The sequence below is a fragment of the Polypterus senegalus genome, chromosome 13, assembly GCF_016835505.1.
Source record: "Polypterus senegalus isolate Bchr_013 chromosome 13, ASM1683550v1, whole genome shotgun sequence".
Lineage (NCBI taxonomy): Eukaryota > Metazoa > Chordata > Cladistia > Polypteriformes > Polypteridae > Polypterus > Polypterus senegalus.
Genome location: NC_053166.1, coordinates 160,170,362 through 160,193,986, shown reverse-complemented (window position 1 = coordinate 160,193,986; position 23,625 = coordinate 160,170,362). Strand labels below are relative to the sequence as shown.

General features: G+C 38.3%; 1 protein-coding gene across 2 annotated transcripts in view; it reads left to right on the top strand.

Annotated features, from left to right (window-relative positions):
* Window positions 1-23,625, top strand: part of LOC120542114 (multidrug resistance-associated protein 1-like) — a 66,198-nt gene that overhangs the window by 10,381 nt on the left and 32,192 nt on the right. For both annotated transcript variants that reach the window (XM_039774278.1, XM_039774277.1), the window contains exons 3-8: window positions 630-755; window positions 5,079-5,216; window positions 13,069-13,194; window positions 17,990-18,051; window positions 19,848-19,979; window positions 20,841-21,047. In XM_039774278.1, coding sequence (XP_039630212.1) covers window positions 630-755; window positions 5,079-5,216; window positions 13,069-13,194; window positions 17,990-18,051; window positions 19,848-19,979; window positions 20,841-21,047 — 791 coding nt within the window. The remainder of the gene's footprint in view (window positions 1-629; window positions 756-5,078; window positions 5,217-13,068; window positions 13,195-17,989; window positions 18,052-19,847; window positions 19,980-20,840; window positions 21,048-23,625) is intronic.

The following is a 23,625-nucleotide window of genomic DNA, read 5'->3' as shown; positions in this document are numbered from 1 at the left end:
AAAACTTCCTGTAGTAAAAAGGCCTCTTCCAAGGTGACACAGAGCACACTTGCTTTCCTGGTGGTGTAAAAAGCCTGACAATAAAGTTCTTCATATACCACTGTAGATCCTTGACAATCAGCAGATAACAACCATCAGATATTTATGGGAGATCCTGGAACAATGTATGAGATAACATTGGCTGACTACCTCATGGGAAGTTATGGCTGCATAGAATGTATTCCTGTGATAGAATTTCAGGCCATGGAAGATTCTAGGTCAACTATTCTTATAATCATATAGAGTGATTTCATAATGGGAGGTCCACTTATTTGGATTTGATGATAATAAACTGAGAAGTGAGACTACAGGCCGATCTAACACTACTTGTGTAGATATCACTGAATAAGAGTTAACGATCGTTCACTAAGTGTGTCACACTATACATTTTTTTATTTTTTTTAATAGTTTGTAAAAAAGATGATCTACAGCTGCAGCAGTCGGCTCTCCCGCCATCCTGACCTTGAACTTGGTTGAATTATTTTAGGTTATGTTGTCTAAAAACAGAATTGCAGAAAGTAAGATAAATAATTGGCATTCTGTTTTGCGCACCTTCATTAATTTATGAATAAACTTTTCTTTTTTTTTAGGTTCTTGGATTCCTTCTCGCCTCATTTGGTTTTGTCGAGTTCTTTTACATTTTACTAGAGAGAAGCGCTGAAATCCAGCAGCACTTGGTCTTCCTCGTTAGTCCGATGATTCGCAGCCTGACTGTGGTAAAATGCTTTTCTTTTTTTAATCTCTTATTCTTGGGGCATCATTGTGCACACCTTTACCTTTTCCATTGGCTAGTCTTTGATTGGCATAGAATAAACTCAGGGGTAGAACGTTATTTTATTTGTGCTAATTTTGTAGGCGGGTGACATGCTGACTTACGACTACAGCATCCTGTATTCAAAACCTGTGCCTGGGTGCCATCATTGTGGGGCATAGTTTGCATGCTGTGTCCATGTCTGCACGTGTTTTTCTCTGGATGCGCTAGTTTTCTTCCCACATTCCCAATGACGTACATGTTTGGTTAGGTAGTGATTCTAAATTGCCTCTCTGAACATGTATGTGTGTGTGTGAACCCAGCAGTGGACAAAGCTTTGATCTGGGTTTGTTCCAGTCTTGCACTTTGTGTTGCTGGGACGGATTTCAGACTCTTACATCCCTGAATTGGATTAGGTGAGTTTAAACATATTATGTGGTGTCATTTTTGTTTAGGAAGTACACATAAAATTAATTGGTATAACTATAATTGAACATGTCAATGAGCTGTTGAAAGAAGGCTCTGTAAATTTTTGGAAATATATATGAACCATAGGAAAGACATTTCCATGAAACATCTAAAGTAAGAAACAGGAAGAAACAATGAAAATAACTTTGTAACACCAACATAAGCATAAGCGGAATGACGATATTGATGTCTTTAACAATCAGTTACAACCAACAGACCATCAGGATGAAGTATTAATGGTTTGTCTCTCACCACAACAAATTAAACTCAAATTGCTTTAGCTATTCCATGAGAACAGGTCTTCTCTGAAATACAGAAAATGTGGAAAACACCAGTTACACCTTGAATTTGAGCTGGACTCACATTATTTAACTATAGGATGTCCTGAGTACACTTGTTAGTCATTATTTCAGATCAGATCACATCAAGTAAAAATGTGACATTTCAGCTCATAGAATTATTGCTTAATTTTGTGAAAAAAACATATAAGTGACCGCTTTTGGAAAGCAATGCAGCAAACAGACATTTCTTACAGTTAATAAAATATACATAGCCTTTTAAACGTGTGACTGGCAGAAACTGTATATCTCCTTTTGGGACCTTGTCATGGTTCATTCTTCATACTTTAACCTTGGTGTGTCATCTCACCTTTTCTTTGGTATTAAAAGGCAACAACAATTGCTTCTGCATCACCTCAACTTGTTTGCCCTCATCAGCATCAACCCTACAACTGCAACTTTAAGCATTCAATTGCTTTCTCATGAGTCCTCTTTCTTTCCTTCTTTAATGTCTTTCAGGTTGTTTATGTTCTAATGATTTTCTTATGGTTTGAAAAATGAAAGTCAGCGAACAGCTACTGTAACAAACATCCATCCATTATCCAACCCGCTATATCCTAACTACAGGGACACGGGGGGTCTGCTGGAGCCAATCCCAGCCAACACAGGGCACAAGGCAGGAAACAAACCCTGGGCAGGGCGCCAGCCCACCGCAGGGCACGCACACAAACACACACCAAGCACACACTAGGGACAATTTAGAATCGCCAATGCACCTAACCTGTAAGTCTTTGGACTGTGGGAGGAAACCGGGGTAACAAACAGACAAAGCAAAATTATAAGTTAGAAAAAATATAAGGTTAAAACTCATTAAAGACTTAAGAGAATTAGCACTCTGGAGATTTCCAGGAGAATACTGACTTGAGCAGTAAGCTAGCAAGAGGAAGCTGTTTTGTAAATGTGTTGTCACATAGCAAAGCTGACTTCAAAATGTCACACCATAATGTTTAGCAACTGTAAGCATGACCTACTGATGGAGTTGTGGCAAAAGTACCAGGCATGACAAGTAATTACTCTTTAAGATTAGCTTTCTTTATAACATAATATATGCACACTTAACACTGTAAGTATGCCACCTGAGAATGTATCCATGGTCTCCGGTCTGTGAGGTAGCAGGGCCACTTCACCAGCCACCTAAGTCTGCAAAACATGAAAGCAGGCTCATGTGGACAAATGTAATCTGACTTAATGCAGTATGATCGCATGATGGAAAAAGGATTGATGAGTGTATTCTGAACTTGGGCATGCATAAGGTGCATTTACATGTACACAAATAAATGGGATAAGGTGAGTAACCCAGTTAAGGCAGAAACCTGGTTTCTTAAAAATCTGTGTTTACATGCATGAGTGATCTTCTGATGTTCTCCTTTGGCAAAATGCTACAACACCATTAAACTGCACAAAACAGAGTTTATTGTCATCATTGGCAGCCGTGAATCTGAAGACAAACATGAAGCCTTTGATGGTTTTCTTGGGTTTTATAAATATGTTTAGTCAAACTGACACTTTGTTCATATGCTTCTGTTACTGGATTGCACTCTTTTCGTCTTGGCACAGCAATGGAGTGGTGCATCCGTAACACCTAGAATCATTTTTACTTGGATAAAATAAGTATTAGTTACTCATTAATTTAAAACATTACCAGACTACTTAATGTACATTACTTCTTATGTGTTACCCTACTGCCCTCGGGATGTGATGCTGAGCTTATCACTGTACGCACAGCTCATCAACATAAACTTACCAGTTTCTGAAATATTGAGACAGATTACAGTATATCAGCACAGAAAAAGAATAATATGATCATCTGGGCATTTTCCTCAGAAGATGTATCTACTGGATTCTTCCACCATCTTTAGCCTGTGGCTTCTAACTGCATGTGTAAAGCTAAGCAGGGGAACAGAGTGCAACAGACATGTGCAGAGTAACCTGGTTAAGGGTTTACATGGCCAAATAATCAGGTTACTCGCAGAGAAATCTACTTTTGTTAACCAGATTTGTCAGAGAATAATAATCCAGTTTCTCTAACCACAATAAGGGTTTACATGGCATTTTAGTGAGCAGGTTTCTGTGAATAACTGGGTTATTAAAGCACATGTAAAGGCACTGATTGATGGGTATGTGTTTTGTAAATGCACCCAAATAATTAGGCAAAAAGAATCAGCAGTTCTTGCCCCACCCTTTGCTGCATAAGTATTTATTTAGAAAATTGTGCTAATAGTGTAAAAACAAGCAAGACATGAACATTTCCAATGCCTCTTTCATTAAAGTTCATGTTGGATTCTGCTTGGAAGTCTCCCAAAAGCCTTGTGGCTATGAATCTTCAAAAATTGTAAACAGAATTGGACATTGTCAAGTGGGTATTATTTCCCTTTTCCATCCAGTCATATCATGAAACTCTCTGCACTGTAAGTGTGTTGTGCGCCCTGTAAGACACTTTGAGGAATTTTTGTGGTCTCAGGCTGGGCAGATTTATAACACACAAAAAGGTCTGTGGCTCGTGGCCAACAGCCAGTAAGCTCACCACCGTTTTCTGAAATAGTCACTTTTCCCAGGGAAGTTAGGCAGTCACACACCACAGACAGACACACCGGGCCATGGAGAGCTACACAGAGACAGTCCTCCTACGTGTGGTCCAGGCAGACTCTTATGTAAATATATTTTGATGCTTAAGAGAAAATTTCAATCAAACGAATCACCAAGTAGATTCTTAAACATAAAGAAGCCCTTGATGTGTAATGAACTGAGTCTGATGAGATCCTGGATTATTTGTATTTTTCCATTTGACATGCTTATATCATCAAATGTTGCTACTGAGAGAGCAAAGCTACTAAGGTCCATCTGACAGTCCAGGGCATCAATAACTTTGTCTGATGTCTGGATTATTTAATCCCATCTGTCTAAATATTGTTTTTAAATCTCTTAGTATTTAGCCTCTGCTGTTTTGGCTGGTTAACTTCCCACCTTTCCTCCATGGTCTGTGCTGGGGAGTCTCAGTTTCATATACCCATTACACTTAATCAATTTACTGTTCTCCAGCTCTCCCAAATTACTCAGAGAGACCATCTTTTGTATTATTTAGCACCATTTAGAGCACACAACTACCAGATTTGGCTCAGGTCTGTCCACCCCATTCTACCTCTTTGGTCTGTTTCTCGGTGTGACCTACCCTTGCCAGGTAAAAGTTTGGTCACAATTTGCTTTCAATTCCGAGTTCAACGTGTGAATAACATCAGTAGGCTCAAAATACATTGTCAAATCTGAACGATTACATTTATAATTTTAAATGGGCTAATTGACACCTTAGTGAAAGAGATCTAAAATTCACCTCAAATGTCTGAGTTTCAGTCACAATAACTTATCTCACCATGTGATTTTTGATCCTTGGCAATACCCTGTGTTGAGAAACCCCTAACAAGCTTTGTGCTTCTGTTGCAGCAACTCTAAAATTTCACTTTTTTCCCCATAATTTTTTCCAACAGGTGCTGTCAGTTTTGCTGATGCAGTATGAACGAATACGAGGCTGCCGGTCTTCTGTCTTCCTGTTTACTTACTGGCTTTTGGCTGTTGTGTGCACTCTGGTACCACTGAGGGCAAAGATCCAACTTGCCATGTATGAGGTAGGAGAACCTGGCATTACTTCAAGTAAATTTGTCTTCGGCCGTAATTTAATAAACCTCTGGCCGCTCAGTCTGAAATTAGAAACATATTCCCCAATACAGCCCTCTCAATTGTAAAGGTACATTAGAAGGATCAAGTCATCTGTCCATTCCGAAAAGACTGTCCAGAGTCCCGGACCTTAACAGACATACCAATTATAACTGAGGTCAGACATGCTAAAAAAAAGAACTGACGTGGTTGTCTTCCTTTTTTTTTTATTGTGACTGGCACGTCACTTTGGTGTTAATTAGTGGGAGGACAGCAATTGCTGTATGAAGAAACGTGGCTTCTCGGGAAGTGATATGTTAAAGGAATGTGAATTCTTTGCAGGTCAGACAGGGGGTGGAAGCCAAAAACGCAAAAATTGTAACAGCCTGAAAACAGACAGGAACTTCTGAGGCAATGTAACCTCATTGAAAAGGAGTCTGATTAAAAAGCTTGAATTGCTGAAGTTATCAATGCCATTTTTGTGATAGGATTCTTCTGCTTTGTTTTAAAGATGGTGATTGTATGTGAAAATATACATCCGATGTGACAATGTCAACTTTATATTTTGTGGAATTTTACATCACATTACATTTAGCCGCACACATACCCATTTTGCAGGACACTATGAAGAAATAACTATTCACTCAATATGATTTGTATGGTCCTGATATTGGTCTGTGGTGGAAATGGAAGCCTTCTTTGCTGAAAGAATTTACAAATTATAGAGGAGAAAACAACACAAGAAATATACATTATTATGGAAAGAAGCCTCTTTAATAGCATAGAAAAAAAGATCAAATTAGTAAAACTGGATACATACTGATACCATACATTACACATCAAATAATAGATTAATATATAAAGTTGTGAATTAGAATAAGAAAAAACAAGCAAGAATAAAAAAAAAAAACGAAAGCACAGAATGGTAGAAGAGAACCATAAGTGAATAACATAGTTGTGTCAGAGTATCAGCGTAGATATGAAATTACCCACAAGCCTAGGAAAGAGGAGGTAGATGAGTTTATAGATCAGTCAGATCAAATCGCTTACAAAAGACCTGTTATACTGTGGAGGACAATACAGAATGATGAGTAGGCTAGTACTGGGATTTTGTTATCAGTTTAGAGCCAAACACTCATGGACAGCAGACAGCCAAAGGGTGTGTTTTTGATGTTTAGATTAGATCTGACAACTCCAGCCAGAACACTGGGAGCTGCTGCCAAGTAAACAGACCCAGATGGAGTCACAGAATTTTCAGTTAAGCATAACATACTAAGATTGCGGTCCATAGTGAATTCATGCAGTGCTAGTGTGTCACCCTTTTTTATGAACCATGTGTTAAGCAAAGCTGTATCAGTGGTAGAAAGTTTCTTGCTCACAGATCCATATCCGAGGGTTATTTCAATATAGTGCAGGTTATCAAATTGACACTCCCGTGATCAAAATTCTTAGCTGGGTGCCGTAATTAAGAACAAACACTACTGCAGTATGCCAAAACATTTATGAGTATTCCAGAGTAAACATTTCCTCTGGACATAATAAAGCTAATCTTGAGCATATTTCAACAACGTAGACATGCAATTCAGGAAATAGCAAGTCCGATGAAAGGACACAGCCCCATGTGAGTAAGGCAGAGCAGGCTGTTGGACTTGCTTATGTAGTGGGGTAGCAGCACAGCTAGATACTAAAGGATACACAATCTTATACTACTGAACTTTCTGATCATGTAAATGTCTGGGATAATAATATAAGATTCACAGAAAAAGAATGATAATGCCAGTCAGTTATATCAAGAAATACAACATAAATCCGAAGCGAAGAAAGTAGCAGAGATAAAAAGCGAAATTACTAAAATAGATGAAGAACATGCCAGACTACCAAGCGAGACTCTACATAAGAGGAGGCAGGCTCTACATTCAGAATTAAACCTCTTGACAACTAAAGAAACCGAACAACTAATTTACAAATCCAGACATCATTATTATGAACATGGAGAGAAAGCTAATAAGCTTTTAGCGCAACAAATTCACAAGCAAGAAGTGCGCAACGCAATCTCGGTAATTACTAACACGAATGGAGATAAAATCATCGAACACAAAAATATAATGTGCACTTTTAGAGACTACTATAAATCCCTATATACTACTGAGTTTAAAGAAGACAATATACAATCTAATGCATTTCTGGATAAATTACAGATACCACAAATTGACGCTATTAGTGTGGAGGAGCTCGATAAACCTCTGTCATTATCAGAATTACTGGATGCTATAAAGTCACTCCAAGGTGGAAAAGCAGCAGGCCCTGATGGCTACCCTGCAGAGTTTTACAAGAAATTCTCCGCTCAGCTAGCTCCCCTCCTATTAGCAACATTTACAGAAGCCAGAGATAACCAATCTCTTCCACAAACCTTTCGCCAAGCACTAATCACTGTCTTTCCAAAACAAAATAAGGACTTATTACAATGTGCATCATACAGACCAATTTCACTTCTGAATAACGACGTTAAAATACTCTCTAAAATCATAGCTAGAAGGATGGAGAAAGTGCTCCCCTCAATAATATCACAAGACCAAACTGGATTTATTAGGGGCCGACACTTATCTTCAAATCTTCGACGCCTGTTTAATGTAATATACTCACCAACTAAATCAAACACCCCAGAAATATTATTATCATTGGATGCAGAAAAAGCATTCGACATGATTGAATGGAAATACCTTTTACTATTTTGGAGAAGTTTGGGTTTGGCCCAACATTTGTGCATGGATTAAATTACTGTATACTAACCCAGAAGCTTCAGTTTGCATCAATAACATTTGCTCAGACTACTTTAAACTAGAACGTGGCACAAGACAAGGATGCCCTTTGTCACCACTGCTGTTTGCAATTGCCATTGAACCACTGGCAATACATTGTCGAAATACTGATCAGATAAAGGGGATTAGCAGAGAAGGACTGGAACAGAAAATCTCATTATATGCAGATGACATGGTACTGTATATATCGGACCCAGAAAATTCTGTGCCTGCAGTCTTAGCAGCACTCACAGAATTTCAAAAGCTCTCTGGTCTCAGAATTAATCTGAATAAAAGTGTACTCTTTCCGTGAATTCAAGCATATAATATTAGATTAGACACCCTTCCTTTTATCATTGCAGAACAGTTTAAATACCTCGGGGTAAACATCACAAGTAAACATAAAGCTCTTTATCAAAAAATTTCGTCGTCTGTATGGAAAAAATTAAACAAGACTTGCATAGATGGTCAACCCTTCATCTCACACTAGCTGGAAGAATTAACACTGTTAAGATGAATATTCTTCCTAAGCTCCTTTTTATTTCAAAACATACCAATATACATTAATAAATCGTTCTTTAAGCAATTAGATTCAACAATAACCTCATTTATTTGGAATTCTAAACATCCACGCATCAAAAGAGCGACCCTACAAAGACAAAAGGCAGAAGGCGGCATGGCTCTACCTAACTTCCAGTTTTATTACTGGGCAAATATACAGTCGATAAGAACCTGGACACAAATAGAAGAACATACACAGGCATGGACCGCAATAGAAGTAAAATCCTGCAGTACTTCTTTGTATTCCTTGCTTTGTGCTCCAATAAACACACGTTATCGGCAATACACTAATAACCCAATTGTGCTCCACTCACTTAGAATCTGGAACCAATGTAGAAAGCATTTTAAGACGGAGAAGCTTCTTTCTGTGGCACCCCTGCAAAAGAACCACCTCTTTCAACCCTCACAAACATATGCAGTTTTAATATCTGGAAAAATTTGGAATTAACTTGCTTAGAGATCTTTATATAGACAACGCCTTTGCATCCTATGAACAATTATGTTCCAAATTTAACATTCCAGCTACAAATTTCTTTCACTATCTTCAAATCAGGAACTTTGTTAAACAGAACCTTCCAGATTTTCCTCATCTTGCACCCTCATCCACGCTGGAAAAATTATTGCTCAATTTCAAGGAGTTAGACTCCATCTCTACAATATATAAAATCCTTTTACAATCCCTTCCTTTCAAAGATCCAAGAGGACACTGGGAAAATGACCTCTCAATTAATATATCAGAAAAGGAGTGGAAAGTAGCAATGCAGAGAATTCACTCAAGCTCCATATGCAAAGCATACAATTATACAACTCAAAATTATATATCGAGCACATCTGTCTCGACTAAAACTCTCCAAAATGTTTCCAGGGCATGATCCAACCTGCGACCGTTGCAACCAAGCCCCAGCCTCACTAGGTCACATGTTCTGGGCCTGCTCCAAATTAACATTATTCTGGACAAAAATTTTTAATTACCTCTCAGACAGTCTTGGACTCACAATCCCTCCTAACCCATTAACAGCTGTGTTTGGGGTTCTTCCAGAGGGTCTTAAAGTGGAGAAAGACAAACAAACTGTGATTGCATTCACTACACTGTTGGCACGCAGACTTATTCTGATAAACTGGAAGAACCCAAACTCTCCTCTTTAAGTCAGTGGGAAACTGATGTGTTATATTATTTAAAATTGGAAAAATCAAATACTCAGTTAGAGGATCTGTGCAGACTTTTTCAAAACATGGCAGGATCTAATCAGTAATATTTTGAAATGATTTTATAAAGCACAGAGAATTTGTTGATTTAGGTATTTTTAAAAGCCTTAAATTTTACACCGTTTGGCTTGCTCTCTCTCTCAAGGGTGGGGATCGATCTGTTCTTAGCATAATTCTTTTTTTTTTTGTAAAACTTGATTGCTATGTATTGATTGTAATAAAATTAATAAATAAATAAATAAATAAAAAAAAAAAAAAGAAATACAACATGAGATGCACAAAAAGCAGTCCTAGGAATTAGCACACCTACTACAATGCTGACAGAATCCACAGGTGAAATCGGACATTAAAGTAGCACCACTCCACTGGAAACACGAGTTGGCGGTGCTGGTGGGAATGCAGCAATTTTACAATTTTAATTGAATTAGATATCAAAACCAACAGCTGTGAAAGAAAGAAAAAAATGGACACAGAGAGGGGCAGCAACAAGCACGTGCCACCATGCCCTCCTTGGTAATACATATCGAAGAGCTTATAATAAATTAACTTTTTTGTACATCATAGCCGTCTACAGCAGGGGCCATTCGTTCTGAACTTATTCAGCCATTTTTAACATGGTTCACTTTGGTACCCGTATTTCTTCCAGCACTACAGAGACATAAGCCACGTTAGCGCTTAACTAACTTGACCTTGTTTTCCTAGGTTTATTAACTTCATGTGTAACACAGACATTACGTGCAACAAACAGCATAATCCTGGTTAGTTTGGGTTTCTGGTGGCAAGCGGCCATTCCTTCTGATAGCTGGATGAGTATACCAGCCCAGACTCCTCAGATGTTCACCGTTTTAGATAAAGATCACTTTTTCCTTTTACAATGTGTAGTATCTTATCTAGTGCATAACTGTGGTTGAGAAAAGCAGGGTTTCAATCCATGATTTGATTTGAGGGTCTTGCTTCGGCCTGGCACTTTGTCTATTTCATTTTACACATGATGGCTTTGCTGTGTCCATTATCATCTAGCAGCCTGTCATTTCCATGCTGTAACAATCGGTTTGGGTGCCTTAAATATAATTGCCGCTTAAGATATACAGCTCAGAGATAGCACTATGTTCTGTGATGTAAACTGAACTGGAAGATGAAATAAAACTAACCTAAGCTGTCTAGATAAAATCCATGGAGAGCAGAAAAAAAATGAGCCTAACAACATTCATAAACTTAGCCACCAAGTGAACACAAAATAATCATACTTTTATTTTCTTGTTCTCTCCCTATATTATAATTATAAAATTGCATCTCCATATTAGGTGATAAATTTCATCTTATTAGTAGATAGCAACTTCAACATATAATTTAAATAACATATCTTATAGTTATGACATAGACATCTACTTGTTATGAAAAGGTACTCATTACTATGAGGTACGATTCAATAACTGACTTTTTTATGTTCCCTACATACATCAGAGACCCAGCATATACATAACTCAAAAATAAATCTGTCAGGCGAGATGAAACCTGTAAAATGTTAGAAGCCTAAAGATTCTGCTTCACGTTAGTCATCTTCCATTTTGTTTCACATCTCTGCTCCAGCTGCAGCCCATTGAGTGAAGGAGAATGGACGATTTGTCAACATGATTTCATTCTTCTGTTTCATACCTTTAATGAAATCTGTGGAAATCATCGCTTTAATAAGTAGGGAAAGCGAACATGTTGAACACATCAGATTTTGTGGTACTAGTTTAAGATAAATTGTTTATTTTTATGAGATGAGTATCACAATAGACTTCAATGGATACAGCATGAAAACACTTTAGGGTCTGTCATTCCCATGTCCACCGTCAGCAAAACCTTATGAAAATATTTTAGGACCTCTCTTCCACATATCAGATTTTTTTTTATTAAATTTTATTTTCTCATATGAATATTTTGTAATCTGAACAGTATACCTCCACGGTATTTAATACTGCTACCCTCTAATTGCCCTTGACTTCCTTAGTTTGATGGCAGCATGGTCAATGTTTGTGTGGGATTTACACCTTCTTCCTATGGGTTGTTTCAAACACACCCAGGTCCCTCCTGCTTCCTGAAGATGTAATATTAAATTAACTAGCAACCTCAAACTAACATGGCGTGAGTAAATGGACTGGTGATGCATCTAGGGTGGTCTCGGATGTTATGCATGATGTTAGCGTATGCAATGAGTAGTAAACAGATGGGTGTATGAATTGGTTTAGGAGACTTTCATGTACTTTCAGTGGCAGTGTTCATAATACTACTTGACAAATCAGATTGCATCGACATTAAAAATTATAAGCAGTGAGACAAACTAAAATAAGCTGGAGTTAGTATAAAAAATAATGGTGCGGTTTCAGATAGAATGCACCTTTAACCTTTGCCATTTCGTTTCTTAATAATTATGAGACAAATATATTTCATTAAAAAGATCCTATTCATTAACAATGATAATCACATTTCTTTTTGCAGGATATGATTCTCATATAGACACCTTTAAATACAAAAATAATATTTGAAATTAGATTATTTTCAGCCTGTTATACTTGGTATTTTGCTTTGCGTTCATGTTTTCTTTGTAAAATAAGGATTGATGAGCTGATGACTTGGACAGTCTGGTCAGATTGTAACTGGGTGGTACCCGCTGTTTTCCATAGTGCCAGGCTGACTTGATCTGATGTTTTTGCTCCCATGTTCTAGTAACGTAAAGCCGGTCTGCACGTCTTATGTTTACTATAACTGTCCTCTTATTATGTTGCACTCTTGTACTTGTGTTGCTTTTTTTAATTCTTTTAGATAACGCAGTGTGCAATGTAGATTGATTGATGGATTGGGTGGCTTGAACTGGACCCAGAGTCTGAGGTCTGTCTTGTTTTTGTATGTTTGTAACCGCTTTTGGGTTTTTACTGGGAGTTTTCCACAGACAGATTATGAAGTGTCTCACTGTTGGCATTGATGGAACTGGAAAAGAAGGGAAGAGTACAGAGAACCACCCAAGACATTTCCTTTGCTTTTACCACATTAAAACTAGAGTGATGCTTTAGAGGATGAAACTCTTGTTCATTGCCTCATCTTTTGGGAAATTGTTTTGTTTTCATAATGTTTAGAGTGGAAAAAGTGAACTGAAGACATAAGCAAACAAGTTTTTTGCGTATTTACTTTCTGGTGGAGACATCCATGACCTGATGTCACATCACCAAAGCAATGAACTCTGACCACTAAATACTTTCCATGTTCTTTGTTGCAGGGTTTCTCTGTTGATGCCGTTCGTTATTTCGCATTTTTCTCCCATTTTGCTCTGCTGCTGGCTCAGCTGCTGTTATCCTGTTTTGCGGACCAAGCCCCTTACTCCAGGGACACCAGTAAAGTCACGGTAAGGCAGAAAAGAGAATGAATTTTACAAATAACAAGCAGGTGCACTGTATTTCATGTTTGGATGAGTACTTTTTGTTTCTTATACACTTTTTACAGTGAATTCCACATTCCAACCAAGACTTTATTGAAAAATATTTTTACTTTTATATGTTGGGACAGCACCAAACTTTTAAAATGGGACAAAATAGACTCTCCATAATGCTAAAAAAAAAACTGCCCTAAGGTTTCATCATTAAATGTTGACAGGCTAACTCTAGAGGACACACATTCTTATTTAAAATGTGTCACACGCAGTTGCATTTTATTTAAGAAATCTGCATTGGTGCACATGGAGAGGCACATGAATTCTAGATATGTGAACTTCTTATGCTTTATCACTAACAAACTACTATAATAAGCATAGTGGGCTCACCCTGGTGCTCAATGATATGGAAGGCGTCTATTCACCAAGTTACCACAGCAGTTGAGTCCGAACTTTGACAACAGCCTGGCCTTCGGTGCCATTTACTGTCTGTTGTTTCCATTGACGCCTTGTCACTGCTAAAAAGCACAAAATAAATTTCATTGATGCCCTGTAACACATTGGCATCTCATTCAAGGTAAGAATCCTGCCTTGTATTATTTTCCATCATGATTCCTGTAACTGTGACTCATTTCAGGAGTTTTATATCTCAGCTCAGGAAGGCCATGGTGGCTGCAAGTTTCTTAATTGAAAGCTTTTTATTCTTTTTAAAGTAGCATTATTTTTGGGCTTAATTTTACTTAACTCACTTGTTAAGACTCATAATCCTTAATTGCCGATGTAACTTTTTAACAGCTGCATTCAGTTTTTAATTGATCCCTATTTTTGTAGCCAGTTGCTAATTAATAATTAGATTAAAGTGACAAATGAACAAGCAGTGCATCATCTAACTTGATCATATTTACTCTAAATGAAGTATTTATTAAAATAAAAAACATACATGAAAAAGAAAAAGAAAGGGCCAAAAAATACAAATCAATTGTAGTCCATAAATATCTGAATATAGTTCTCCTAAAAGGAAAATCTGCAGTGCAATAAGGATTCTGCCAGAATAAGAAGCTCTAAGAAGCCATAGGAATTAACAAAAAGTTTCAATATCAGTTGCTGGGGAAAGAGACTGGTTGAAACAAATATCTGCAGTCACTGTGGCCCTCCAGGACCATCTTTAAAGAGTACTTGTATTCAAAATGACCTACAAACCAAGGGCAACGTACAGTTGTTTGATTTTTTCCTGAGGTTTAAGCTTGGTGAGGGAAATGACGCACAAAACTCTCTAGTGTGGATTGAATTCACAATTTGTTCTTTGCAGTCCCTTGTCGTAACATCAGTCGTATAACAACTGTCAATAATGGTCTGCATCACTCCATGAATCAATGGTGGCAAAGAAAATGTGTTATTTAACTGCTTATTCATACTTTCTATAGTATACACCACTACATAATAATAAAGAATAATAATTATTTCTATTTATATAGTACTTCTTTCACTACTCAAAGCGCTTCAGTTAGTGGGGACCCACTTCAACCACCACTAATGTGTAGCATCCACTGTGCTCACCACACATGAGCTATCAAGGGGGCGAAGTGGTGAATGACAGCCAGTTAGAGACAGGAGATGATTGGGGGGCCAGAATGACTAGGCCATGGTGGGAAACATAGCCAGGACATTAGGGTACACCCTACTCTTTATAAAGGATACCTAGGGATCTTTTATGACCACACAGAGTCAGGACCCTGGTTTTACGTTTCATTCAAAGGATGGCGCCATATTTAAAGCACGGTGTCCCCATCACTACACTTGGGCATTGGGATCCACACACAGACCACAGGGTATGTGCACCCAGCTGGCTGTGCCAACACCCCTTCTAGCAGCAACCCAATCTTTTCCTAGATAGTCTCCCATCCAAGTACTCGCTGAGCCCCAACATGCTTTGCTTCACTTCCAGAACAATTATATTTTACAATGTGAATACTCAAAAGTGAATTGACTTGTTCAGGGTCACAAATTCAATCACAAATTGAGGCTGAATCTGTGACCTCAAGCTTTACACTCTAGCATCTTGGCAGCTAAGCAGCTGCTAGAGCACATGATGGTGGCATTACAGCCGGAAAAACTCAAAATGCCAGAGATGATGTTGTCATAATGACACGAGAGGATTATAGTAAAAATGTAGAAAATGAATAATAAGAATGGATTTAAAAATAAGAACACATGTATATCCTGTCTTCTTACACTATCATGCCAGCATTGAAGCTCTATAAAAGGTTAGATAAAAATGTTCAAATAGTGAGTGGAATGAATGGAGAGGCCATGTGGACATGAGGAAGTGAGCTGTCCCTCCTTTCTCATTTTTCTTTTAATTCGACTTCTTTCTGGTTATTGGGTGGTTTTGTGTGAACGAGAAGTGTGCCAGTTCCTTTTGTTTCTCAGAGTGCCGAATCCCATTTGCCTTCTTTTTGGCACATCACGGTCTGCTTTTGGCTTCCTCTTGATGGTCCGTGTGCGTGGCACCGTGGGAGTTTGCCTGGCAGCGCCTTGTTCTCGGGAGAGGCCTGCTAGCCTAGGGCTTCAGCCAGAGTTTTTATTACTCAAAGTCCTAATTTTTTGGTTTATTTCTAGCTTAATTTGTACTTCAAGTTCAAAAATACTTTTTATAATTGCATAACCAGAGAATCTGTAAAAGTTGTTTTCAAATGGTGGTTTTCTTGCAGCAAATTAATGTACCATTTTCTATGTATTCGCACATAGTGTCTTTTCCCAGATTCTTTTCTACATCTTTTTGTTGATATGCTGTACTTTCACTTGTTTCATTTACAATATGAATTTTTTATTAAAATGCTCCTTTGAGATAGTTCGTCTTAGCTTGTTTTCAGCTGGATAGAAAGCCTTTGTCACAGACACCGAAGAGAGTCTTGCAGTTGTTCTTGCCAAACCCCAAAGGTTCTTAATTTTGTTATTTATGTCATGTCACCTTAGACTGTCATGTCAGTTACCCCCCTACTTTCCAATCATGTTAGTTTTAGGCAACTCCAAACTGGCCCATGTCTGTGTATGGGCACAGGTGTACTCCATCATGGCCTGGCTTGCTGTTTGTACCCAGCAGTGCCCTCCAGTTCTCCACCACCCTTTTAATAAGCAATACAGACTTGAAAAAGTGAAGTGGATGGAAGAAAGGATTAATCAAAAAATGGCATCAAATCAATGGTTTGGGTTGTTTCCCTATCTCAGACTATGAGTGGTTTGGCAGTTCTCTTTTCAGTGAATACTCAAGTCCAAAGGCTGGTGCGTTTGGCTAATTCATGACCCTGAACTGATCTAGTGTGAGTGAGTGGGAGATCATTGTGTCCAGTGATAGACTTGTACCCCATGCTCAGTTTTTTCCTCTTTTGTTCTGATGCTGCCGGCATGAAATGGAATACGTGGCCAAGGAGAATTTGTTCATGAATGGATGCAATGTGAAATGAAGCAAAATGACACTTTTTACTGGCTAACAAAACAGATTACAATTTGCAGGCTTTCGCAGCACCTCATGCCCCTTTTTCACACAAGGGGTAACGGCAACAGTTTTTTAAAAAAGCCTCCTAAGTGAAATTTGTTGCGGTGGTTTACTACTGCCTCACAATTACATGACGTAATAGAAAAAAGTGTATTTAGGGAATGAGTGGATGGATGTCAACAAAGGAAGGTCTCCCTAACTGAACGCTTCCGCAGAGCTTGCTGCTGCCTCATAGCTGTATGGACTGGGGATTGATAGATGGAAGGCTGCATGGATGATAATGATAGTATGCTGACAGTTTGCAAATACTCATGGAGCTATGAGAGCAGCACGGTCCAGCATAGTTACACTATATGATTAGCACATCAGCTTGGCCAAGTTTAGCACCTGGCAAAATGCCGCTAGAAAACTCGGCAAGATCCCTGGCAGCTTGGAAAAATGGTGCCTGAGATCATCCGTCATCATCATGTCTACCCCACATGTTTAATGTAGAATACGAATTTTATCTCTGATGTCATATTTGTTTTGATTGTTGCCAGTTTTATTCTTGACAAGCAGTCCAAGGGAAATTAGAGTTCAGATGGAGTAGGTCACTGCTTATCAAACAGAACTGCTGACAGGGCTTGAGTTGTGACACCCAGAGTGACAGTTACTGGCTCACTAATTCAGTGCTTCAGATTGATCCTGGAGACTTTATATTACACCTTTCATAGTGAACACCATTCCTATGTGCTTTACAGGAGTGGTAAAGTTCATTCAAGGATGTGAACACTGCTAAGTAAGAGTCCGTGATAATCACTACATCAGAACGCCCACTCATTCCAGCAGATTGAGTGTCTTTTATGATAAAGACAAATGTTCACGATAATGAGTTCTCAAAGAGTATTGCAACTCTGAGCTTCCTTTTTCCCAGAGTCTGCTCTGTCAGACATTCTCTCAACATAGACGCTTGTTGATCTAATCACTGGCTGTGCTTCATTAGCAGCACATTCAATTGTGTCTCATTTACTTGAACATTATGCAGCACCAGTCATTTAGAACAACTCTGCTAATCTCTTTTTCCAAAGAATGACAGTTAATATGCAGTAAGGGTCCTACAAACTGATACAAAATGAATGGTTTAGGGAAATTACTAGCACACCATCTTAACAATCCTTAATTGATGGAATATGCAATTACCACACTGCCGTATTATCATCTTGGATCTGCGTTCAAATGCCTCTGTTTGTCCAATGAGCTCATTGCTGATTTCTTTTTTTTTCTTCTTTCCAACAGAATCCGTGCCCAGAGCAGGATGCCTCATTTCTCTCTAAAATTCTCTTCTATTGGTTCACCGGGTATGTATGCCCATATCACTGTCTTCAGCTTCTAAGATACTTGCAGTGTTAATAAAGATTAGAGTTAAGAGTTAGGGCTTCCCCTAACCAAAAACCAGCCTCTCATTCAAACCTCTGCTCAAACTGAAAACGAAGCATTTCAACATTTAGGACAATTTTGCAAATCACAATTACAGCATAGTGTTAGAGAATTAATATAATAATTTTCTAAAATAACTCTATAATATTCTTTTTTTCCTTAATTATAAGTGCAACTTCATAGTGGGTATTTTGTTTGAGTAGTAAATAATTCTTCCTTTGTTTTATCAAAACAATATTTTTGTGAATAAATACAATGATTTTACCAAATCAAGGAATATTATATTTTTTACTTATTTTATATAAAGGCTGCACTTTTTTTTTTTAGAAATTAAAGCAGTAATTTTTCACATCAAAAAGAATTTTCTTAGAAAAACTTTCTTCAGCTTCACTGTGCTGGCAGGAATAGGGTGGCTTTATAGCACCAGCCTCAGGTCGCTGCTGGGACAACACTAGGAGCCACTTCTGGGGTCACACTTGATGTTCAGAAGCCCTGAGGCCGCATCTCTAGGCCTCTCTCTGGCAACACAAGTGCTCATGGTCTACCAGGCATGTAAAGGGATATACCAATAATAATAGTAATTCACCTTAATAAAGGATTCATATGGAGGTCCTCTAGCATATTAGAACTTAAGAAATTCGACAAACAAGAGGAGGCAATTCAATCCATCAACCCCGTTTGTTTAGCGAATAGCAAAACTGTCCCAATATTGGGGGACTAGTTTACAATTGGCAGTTGTCTTTCTCTCCCATCCACCCGTGTTTATTTGGTTGCACCCCTAGTTGGACTATATGCATTGTTACCTGTCCTACCTTTACACTGTACTTGGATAAAATTAATGATTTAATGTATCAAAACAAGACAGTTTTACCACACTCACTTCTGTGAACCTAAGCAATTATCTGGAAGAAAATCACATTTTTCTGCAAATGAGTGTTATAAGTTTCTAAAATATCTTAAAATATTTTTTCTATGATATGAATGTACTTGAGCAGCACGGTGGCGCAGTGGGTAGCGCCACTGCCTTGCAGTTAGGAGACCCGGGTTTGCTTCCCAGTTTGCATGTTTTGCGTGGGTTTCCTCCAGGTGCTCCAGTTTCTCCCACAGTCCAAAGACATGCAGGTTAGGTGGATTGGCAATTCTAAATTGTCCCTAGTGTGTGCCCTGTGGTGGGCTGGCTCCCTGCCCGGGGTTTCTTTCCTGTCTTGCACCCTGAGTTGGCTGGGATTGGCTCCAGCAGACCCCCGTGACCCTGTGTTAGGATATAGCGGGTTGGATAATTGATGGATGGATGGATGAATGTACTTCCGTAACAGGTGATTTATTTTGAGAAATCAAACAATGGTTTCACCCAAACAACAAACATTTTTGTGAAATATTTTTTTTAGGTTAAGAATTTTTTTTTTAATGTGTGCAGTGACAGAATGTGCTGGGGGGTGTAATTCTGAAGTCCCTGTTCCCACCTTCCATTTTGAATTATCATTATTGGAGCCTGATGTCTGCCTCATTCTGAGAAAAGCTCCCCAACCCATAGAAGAATTTAAATGGGAAGCCCTATTGGACAGAGGGTGACCCTAACAGCAGTTTGGCCATTTTCATTCTCTTCGAGAGTCCATCCCTTAACAGTAGTTTTAGATAAACATATAAGAAGTGATCAGATGGGTTTGAGCTTATACTCAAACTTATAGCTCCCTTCACTGCATCTCTCTGTTCATAGGCTGGTTGTTAAAGGCTACCGGAAACCATTAAAGGCAGACGACCTTTGGTCTCTGAGGCAAGATGACACCTCAGAGAAGATCATCTCTGACCTGGAGAAAGTGTGGACTGTTGAGTGCGCCAAGCTGCTGCGGTAAGAATTTAAAAGTTCTTTTGTGACTGATGTGGATCCTGTAATTTACCTACCTTAATTACTTGATTACTTTCCTTCGCTCAATTGCCCAAGAGGTCATGTGGGCTAAAAGCAGCCTGGAACGATGCACGAGTGTAGCAGCCGTTGCATAAGGCGAAGTCAGGCACGGGTAAGACGCGTGTCAAAGAAATCTCTCAGTCCAAAAGTTTGTTTTAAAAATATTTAGTGAAAGTTAAAGGCAAATAATCCATACAAGAATAAAAGGAAAAATAGTTACACACATAGAAATAAGGCAAAAAAAAGAAAAGATGTATCTTCTATAAACTTAGCTTTTCTTAAGAAGCTTTGGCTATTTCTGTACTTAAACGTTCTTTCTTTCTATACTTAAAGGTTCTTAATTTCTTCTTCTGTATGCCTTAAACATACGGTTCAACTCTTAAATCTTTTATTTTACGAGTTACTTCACACTCAAAAGGCCCATAGGCCGTTGGCACATAGACATGCGCCTAGGCACGGTCACGTGCATAAACACGAACGCGAGCACAAACAAGAAAATGGTTAAAAAACTGTAAGCTTCTGTACCTTACACAAGGTGAGGCTAGACACTAACTGGAAAACATTGTTAACTCATAACTGTTAAGAAATGACAGGAAAATACCAACTCAATTCTATTCACGGGGGTTATAGGAACCTCCCATATTTTATGCATTATCATCTAATAAATAAATATTCATACATTTTATAGAACTAGGAAAATGGCTCTTACAATGAGGGCAAGGAACAAAATACAGTTGGTGAAGGAAAGCCAAATTTTATTGAATAGAGGATTGTTATTTACTTGAATTTTTGTCTGTATTATAGGAAAGCAGAAAATCTGAATGACAACGCCACACTTGGCTCCAGAATTCCTGAACAGGCCCAACTCCTTAGAAAACTTAAGAAGGAGCAGCGGTCTGGCTTCTGCCTCTTAAAGGCTTTAGCAAGGGTGTTTGGGCCTTACTTCCTGACAGGGACACTGTTTCTTGTGGTGCATGATGTGTTCATGTTCTCCATCCCACAGGTACTAAGGTAAGGAGCAGTTTTCAGTGTAGAATTCCTGCTGTTCTTTTACCATGACATTATTTAATTGTGTTGATTTGTACATGATGTCTTTAGTAAATTCAAAAAAAGAACAAAGGTTAAAACAGAAATAATTCAATTACAAACACAGCATATTGAAAATGTAATGAATACTAAAATCCTGATAGCGGTGCGAAACAACTGTACTGTAATTGTGTCAGCTGTGTAATGTAAGGAGCGATGCATTGAGAATTGGAAGGAAAGCCTGCTGACCACTCAGTAATGTGATTTAGTGGCTGAGGTGTTGGACTTTATACTGGACGGTTGTGGTTTCAGTCCACACATCTGGCTCATTCTGTGATTCTGAGCAAGCCGCTGAACACGTGTTGCAATTATAGAAAATGTATGCAAACAATTGAACTATAGCTCTGTCTTTTTGTATTTCCTTGGGAGCATGTTTACTATAGAAAAAGATGATAATGTCTTCATGTTAAATGTGGAGACCGATGAGGCATCCCACTTTCACAGGTAAGGGTGAAGCCTATCCCAGCACAAGCATAAGGTATTAATCAGCACTGTAAGGAGCATTACACACTCTCACATCGGCTAAGTTAGGGTCATCAGCTGTCTTAATGTGCGTATCTTTTGGTAGATGCTGCTATAACAAGAAAAAGTCCACAAGCATGAAAATTCCACAGCAAATAAATGATGAACTGACCTTAGTGCCCTTGAGATATAAGGCAACAATGCCTACTGTGCCTACCACTGTCAGCAGAGCTGAATATAAAAACGCCTCATCTGGAAGACCTTCCTGTTTAGATCTGTTAAATGGAGTGGAATAATGACCAATGTCATTCGAGCTTAGCAACTTTTACATTCTTAAATGACTTAGACCAATTGAGAATCATTCTGTTTTTTAGGATATTACAGTATAAAAGTCTAACATTGATGTTGTTCATTCAGTGTAAATTTTCTCTTTCAAGCAACTTAAGATTAGTCGTTTAGTGTTGCAGCTTGAAATATTTGGTTTCAGATCTCAATCAAAGTAAAAAAAAAATGTTTGTACCAAATGAAGTTATGGTGGAGGGAATAAACGTAAAAATCCTATTTCATTTAACTTAATATTTTAGGTTGTTCATGTGCTGTGTTTGGGGGCCGTTTGTATATTCTTTAGGTCAAACTTTCCAGTTTGATGGCTTTCCAACTGCCAAAAAAGAAGAACAACTTAAAAAATTGATTTACTTCAGTAAAAAAAACAAGTGAACTGCAGCCAATAACTCTAAATGATTTCCCTCAACTTAAAAATTGTGGGATCAATAAGCTAAAAAGAATTATATTGGTTCAGACTGAAAATATTAAGTGTAAATCATTCACATTTTTTTTCAGTGTAGAGCACATGAAATTTAGACAAATACAAAAACAAACAAATGTAATTCCAGACATCTATACATTCAATTATTTTCTCAACACAATTTTCCATTTTGAAGGAATATAACTGTTGTAGTGTTAAGCAGTGTCTCATAAGGATGCAATTGTCCAGAATACAGATGCCAGTTAAAAACTATATTAATAGGACTCTAAATTGGCTCAGTGTAGACATGTATGGATGTGAATGTAGGCACAAGTGTGCCTTGTGATAAATAGGTGGCCAGTACGGACATGTCGTTCTCTGATTCCCAGAGAACCTAAGATAGAGAAAATGACTGGATGGATTATATGAAAAATACAGGGAAGAGATGAACAGAGGAGGAGGAAGAGGAGGATATAACGTTTCAAGTAAGCAAGTGATAAATGAGGCCTGCTTGCCCCACTTGCTGACTACACATGACTTGCCCATCTCCAAGACATCTTGATAGAGTCTCCTGTTATCTCTGTCTTGTGTCATGTCTGACTACTTCTTGCTGAGGAGTCGTTACCCCAACTAACCTTCTCACTGGAGATTCAAATGGGCAATGCCAGGGAAGAGCCTTTTAAGCCTCATTATGAAATATATGCTGGGCCTCTTCTCGAGCTAAGATGTGTCATGTGCTATCTGGGAAGTGCTTGGAAGGACTAGAACTATGTGTGAAAAGTCAGGGGCTCACAACACCATCTGCCCTGTTTAAATTTCAGCAGGGCTCTTCCCTTTTCTTCTGATTTAGCAGCAGACCCAGAGATTCACAGTCTAAGTCATCCTTTGAAATGACAAAGTTCCATGCCCCCAATTGGTTTATATTTACCTACAATGGCTTGTTGGAAAACTCTCTTTACTCTGTTTCCATGCCACCTCCAAAACCAATCATTACAGATCTTAGATGGTAGAGAAAAGCCAAGCAAAGTGACACCTTTTATTGGCTAACTAAAAAGATTACAATATGCAAGCTTTCGAGGCAACTCGGGCCCCATCTTCAGGCGAGATGTCATACAGTAACTGGAGTTAACTGTGTTTATATACACACTAGGACAAGAAACAACATTGGTAAATCTTTAAATGAGAAATCTCAAATGTAAAAAATGAATAGATTCATTCAGGCTAGGGTTAATTTAACAAGAGAGAGAAGAACCATGTATGGTAAAGAACTGTAGAGCCACACAGTCCGGTCTATTG